The sequence below is a fragment of the Poromitra crassiceps genome (genome assembly GCF_964638095.1).
Source record: "Poromitra crassiceps genome assembly, chromosome: 18".
In the NCBI taxonomy this organism is placed as follows: domain Eukaryota; kingdom Metazoa; phylum Chordata; class Actinopteri; order Beryciformes; family Melamphaidae; genus Poromitra; species Poromitra crassiceps.
Window position 1 is genome coordinate 26,709,358 of NC_139636.1, and position 6,000 is coordinate 26,715,357.

Here is a 6,000-nt window from a genome sequence, read left to right on the forward strand (position 1 = left end):
GTTATTGAGTGTTAAAGTGTGGACCAGTGACATCACTGGTCCACACTAACTCAAATTAATTCAACTCAAATCAACTCTCAATAACTGTCAAACTATTCATCATTCATCTAGTTTGACAGTTATTGAGAGTTGATTTGAGTTAATGAGTTATTCATTTGAGTTAGTGTGGACCAGTGATGTCACTGGTCCACACTTTAACACTCAATAACTGTCAAATTAAATGACAGACTTCAAAACAGTTTACAGTTTTCTGATATACTACTGATGTTCTAATGATACAAAGCTGGTTGAAAATGGGCGGAGTGTTCCTTTAAGCGTTGTAATACTTGTGCCACTGCATGATAGCTCTGGGTGCCTGAAGTGTTGCTTTTGTGCATGACTCCTCCTCCCCACAGCTTTTCAATGGGTATGTCAAGTGTAGCTGACTGAACATCTTGAAATCTCATTGGGCAGCACTTGTCCTCAACAGTGCAGCAAAACGTGTCCTCCTAGGAATACATCGAGCTTTGTTTTGGCAACATGGAGGCCTGAATATACGGCACATTTTCCAGTATTAATTACTGTTGGTTTTTTCAGTGATAGTTATTATGAGTTGCCAAGGGTTGATTGGAGAGTACTGTTTGTCCACTCATAGAGCTTAACATTCAAATTAAATAAACAACACTGCTAATTATGCTGTGAAAAATGCTTGTAGTGCATCTTTAAAAATCACTATAGCAATAACAATGACAGGATATTGTTTTGCTCGAAAAAATAATACCAAATAGCAAATCAATTACAACACCCTTTTGCTATAACCTAAATCTTTTAGGCGAGACGTTTCCATTCAAATGCTGTTCTTTGCAGTCTGAAAAGTAATCCCAAATCATTACGGCGCGTCGAAGTCTCACTCTCTCACGTGTGTCGAAGTGACTGTATCTCTAAACACACATGAGACGATAAACACTTTTACAGCTTTCGATGCGTAGCACACGAAGCTCTTCTGTGTTTATACTGGCTGTTTAATGGTGTGGGCTTATAAACCCGAAGCCATTGGCTGTAATATGAGTGGCGTCCTCCTCCCATAGGTTGGGAGGTGTTGGCCTCTGGCTGCCTCTGAATGGCGTTAGGAGGAAGCCATCTGCTCCTGTTTATGGTTCATTAGCCTTGCTACTGAGGGTAGCCAGGCTGCCCCCACAGCAACAGGTATAAAAAGCCCTATGGCTTCTTTAGAGTGACGATAGATTTCACTTGACTTTTTTCAAATCGGGACGACGATAACTAACCAAATCTGAGTTTCAACGCGCTCCTCACCCCCACGACTACAGAAGTAAACCACAAAACAAAAAACGATATGGGTAAATTAGTATTTGTCAGAGTCAGAGATGATGTCTTCTAATACCACGGTGCTCCGGGAAATAATTGCCAAAATCCTCCTTACCTTCCCAGATGTCCAAAGGTATACTGTGGGTCTGCCAGCAGTAATGCGATCTCGTCTCTCTGCATGGATATAGTGCACTCCTCCAAGGCCTACAGGAGTCAAACAGCACAGTTTTATTGGCATCCTTTAACATAGTTACTGTGAATACATTTAGGCATATCTTAGCATTGTGTCATTTACTGTCCTTAAAATGACTGACATAATACTTGATGAAAGTGGCACAAGCTAGAACAGCCATTTTGCTGATGTGCACTGGGTAGTGTAGAGGTAAAAGAACTCCCCTACGACCGCGGAGACCCCCGGGTTCAATACCCGGCAGCGGTACTGACGATTCCTAGACACACGACTGGCCATGTCTGCAGGTGGGAAGCCGGGGGTGTATGAGTCCTGGTCAGGGGCGCCTGTCCGGGGGGAGGGGAACTGGGGGGGGGGGGGGACAGTGTGATTCTCCTATGCGCATGTTAAAGAGGCAGAAAGGTTCAAAGCTCGCACCTGGTTTACATCTCCCTCTCCTATAACAAAGACCAGCTTGCAGTCTTTCTCCACCACCGTCCGGTCCTCCAGGACACCTTGCATTTTGACGGTGACCTCCTGGCCCCAGGTGGGCTGCAGGGCATGCAGGGGCCCAGGCTCCAACACCTTCTTCCTCAAGAGCCGCTCATCTGGGTGAGGAAGGGGAGAGAAGCTCATGGAAGGTGAAGGGGTCTTATCTGCCAGTTGTTGGTATCCATGCAGTCAGTCAGAAACAGCCGCTGAACCAACTTGTGACCGATCTTGATTAGACAATTTGGCTACACATTTGGTCCTGGTTTTGTTTTCAGTTCAAATTTTACTTAAATTTGTTCAAGACTATGGATCTATTTTAGGTACAAAATATGGCTATTAATGTGATGTGCTATAATGTATTGTGTCCTGATATATCCGCAAGCCTACCTGTGAGGTCTATCCAATCTTCTGCCATGAACAACTCTTCAAAGGTAGAGGAAGTCCACTCTTCCACTGAATATTCTGGAAAGAGACTCTCTGCTGAGCTGTCCCTCTCCAACACCACTTCTACAGGCGACGGGTCTTGAAATCGGACCGTCTTCCAGCTGTTTGTTTTTCTCAGGTTCTTCCCGTCTTGACGTTCTGTCTGTCTACTTTCTCCCTCTGTAGGTTCGGAGGGACTCTTCATTGTCGCACCTTCACTCTCTCCTCCATTACTCTCCGTTTCACTCTTCTCTGTTTCACTCTCCTCTTCATCCTCCTCTTCCGGTCCAGGCCCATGGGACAGCTCCGCTGGACTATCCTTGTCAACAAGCCCAGAAATGGCCTCCCTTACCTCAAGCTCAACAGGCTCCACCACAAACTCCTTGTGCTTTTCACAACATGGCTTTGTCTCCATCTCACTGCAGGCAGCGAGGGACACCACCTGGGTAGCCTCCAAAAGAGACGATCCTCCTTGTCGAGCCTGTGTTGCACCTATGTGGGTTTGGTACTGGTTCTGTTGTGAATCAACTTCTGCCACCTATGCTCGTTTACAACAAAAAAGCATCTTCATCCACTAGAGACAGAATGTAATCTCTTCAAAAATAGACACCGTATTTCATGGAATCCAATTTAAAACGCATCTTTAAATCCTATCTTGATCTACAGTTAGTTGAAGAGCTTTGTCCTGTCTGCAGCTGCGGAGTGTTTGCAGTTCGGTTGAACTTTGACCTCGTCTCTCTGCTGCTGGTGTCACTCTCGTCTACATAGTCCAGTGGCGTGGGAGCAACAAGAAATGATCAACGTGAAGAAATTGCGCAGCGCAACGAAGCACTCTCAGTCAGCAGGTTTGTGTGCTGGTAATCTGTGGGATTAGGAGAGGAGAACCTAATCTGCCAGAACGTCTGTAAGCTCCTTAATGACTTCATCGCGCTGCCCCATAATGCAGTTTGCATGAATGCAATCCACCAATAAGATCTCAGGGGGCTGCCATCTCTAATTGAATTTGCTTGAAATGACAATGGAAGATTTTCATTTTCACTTTTTAAGAAGTGGTGTTGAAGGGAGCCGGGAGGCCACGAGACTCATACAGCAGCTGTGAGAAGCGGCTGACCTTACAGTTGATGCTAGGTTGCATACGTTCTGTTTATTGTTTATAATTGCTGGAGTTGCTGTGACGAGGCATGCCACTAAAACGCCACTAAAGGCACATTAATCTGCATTTCAGAGTGTGTACATACATATTTCATATTGCTTGTATAATTTACGTGTCCTAATCAGTGTTGGGCAAGTTACTTTCAAAATGTAATATACTACATATTACTAGTTACTTTCATTTGAAAGTAATAAGTTACTTTACAATATTACTTTCTGTGTAGAGTAACTCGTTACTTATTACACTACTTTTGCATTACTTTTACTAAAACAACAGCAGCAGTAGAATGACATCGCCGCCCCGGGAACATCCCGAAAAATAATTTCAACCATTTTTATTTGCATAAAAACACATAGTTTGATTAGGAAATGATTGTATCTTTTTTAAATATGTGCTTTAATTTAATAAAATGCAACTCAATTTGTAACTTGAGTTACTTGACAAAGTAACTGGTATAATATTACTGAAATCCTATAAGTAATAAGTTATATTACTGAGTTACTGCTAAAAGTAATATATTACATGTAATATGTTACTTTTGTAATGAGTTACCCCCAACACTGGTCCTAATTGTTTGGTATATTCACATCACCTGTATGTCAAATACGCAGAATTTAAAATGTTTAAGCACGTCTAAAGTATGCACACGACATGTGCACCTATGTGCAGTGAATATGCCACTGTCTCTGACTTGTCTTATCACTATACTGCCTCATTGCTTGTTGTGTCTCTTGTTGTTTTTGCACTCATATGCCCTGTTATATTTGTACTATGTTGTAAACGGAGTCCACAGCACAAGAAGTTCACACGTGATACTTGTACCATGGAGTGACAATAAAAATCTTGAATCTTGAATCATTTAAAAAAATAACCTGTTGATGGGAAAAAATAAATGTTTTTGGAATGTTTTGAATGCATCATAACTTAAAAATAATGGTGTGTATTATACTGTTTACTCAAGACTAGAATGGGTTTATTAATTTCCCCCCTATTGTTGCATATCTAATTATTTTATTGCTGACCAGTTATTTCAGATAGGGTTTGGATAAATGAGATTATATGTTATGTTATGGCTGAGAGCCAGAGGGGTGCAAGTGACATTTGGGGGACATTATATATATCAAGTCAATTCTAAACTCTTAGAAAAATTTACCTAGTATGAAAAGCAAGAAGTTAATCAAATGGCTAGACTCTTCTGAGTCCAAGCCAGATATGTTACATGAATAACACTCATTCAGTCATGGAAGCTGACATAAGGGTTGTAAAAGCATTCATAAATATGTCATGAAGCAGTCATAAAGGGTTTAGCAAAACATTGTGAATGTGTCCTGTATGAAATGTGTGCTGTGTGTTGTATCAGAATCAGAATCAGAATCAGAATCACTTTTATTGCCACAGTATGCAAGTTACATACGAGGAATTTGTCTTAGTTTTCTGTATGCAGCGTAGCGGTTACATCAATATACAGGGATAAGAAGTAGGAAGATAACTAACGGCAATCACAAGGTTGCAAGTGCAATCAAATCAAATCAAATCGAGTCAATATATACAATATGTACATGAGTGGTGAAGTGTTCTGTGGATGATAAATATGAATTTACGTTGGATTTACATGAGATTTACAGTCAGAGTTAGATAAGAGTTTACATTGAATGTACATGAAATGTACAGGCTAAGTTAAATAGGCATTAATGTGCAGGGAATTCACATCAATTTACCAGTCCCAGTTAGACAGGCATTAAATTAGATACAGTATGAGTTCCAGTTTGGGGGGGGGGGGGGGTTCAGTTGAGTTTAGGAGGAGGTAGTGAGTTTGTGTGTGTGTGTGTGGGGGGGGGGGGGGGGTTGTTGGTGAGGCCCTTGGCGGAAGGGGTTTCCGGGCCTTGTTGGTGAGGCTGATGGCGTTTGGGAAGAAGCTGGTCTTGTGGCGGGTGGTTCTGGTCTTGGCAGACCTCAGTCTCTTGCCGTGGGGGAGTGTCTTAAAGAGTTTGTGGCCAGGGTGGGAGGGGTCAGCCATGATTTTGCGAGACCGCTTCAGTGTCCTGGCTGCGTGCAGGTCCTGGAGGGGATGGCAGGTTGCATCCGATTATCTTCTCAGCGCAGCGGATGATGCGCTGAAGTCTGTTGATGTCTTTTTGAGTGGCAGCAGCATACCAGACGGTGATGGAGGAGGTGAGGATGGACTCAACGATGGAGGAGTAGAAGTGCACCATCGTGGCCTTTGGCACTTTGAATTTCTTCAGCTGCCGCACAAAGTACATCCTCTGCTGTGCCTTCTTGGTGAGAGCTCTGATGTTCAGCTCCCATTTTAGGTCCTGGCTGATGATAGTCCCCAGGAAGCGGAAGGACTCCACAGTGTTGAAATGTGCTACAGTGTAAAAAATAAATTTGACGTGACCTGTTATAAATCACCACACTTCAAATGAATGGCATCATTGCTAAGTATTTTTTCACTTCA

The 6,000-nt window shown here is 42.7% G+C and overlaps 1 protein-coding gene across 1 annotated transcript in view; it reads right to left on the reverse strand.

The window, feature by feature from the left end:
* Positions 1–2,804, reverse strand: part of fkbp16 (FKBP prolyl isomerase 16) — a gene marked incomplete at its 5' end in the record, with an annotated part of 29,569 nt that extends 26,765 nt beyond the window's left edge. Inside the window, 3 exons of the mRNA XM_083654796.1 lie at positions 1,421–1,509; positions 1,913–2,082; positions 2,354–2,804. Coding sequence (XP_083510922.1) covers positions 1,421–1,509; positions 1,913–2,082; positions 2,354–2,804 — 710 coding nt within the window. The remainder of the gene's footprint in view (positions 1–1,420; positions 1,510–1,912; positions 2,083–2,353) is intronic.
* Between the last annotated feature and the right edge of the window lie 3,196 nt (positions 2,805–6,000).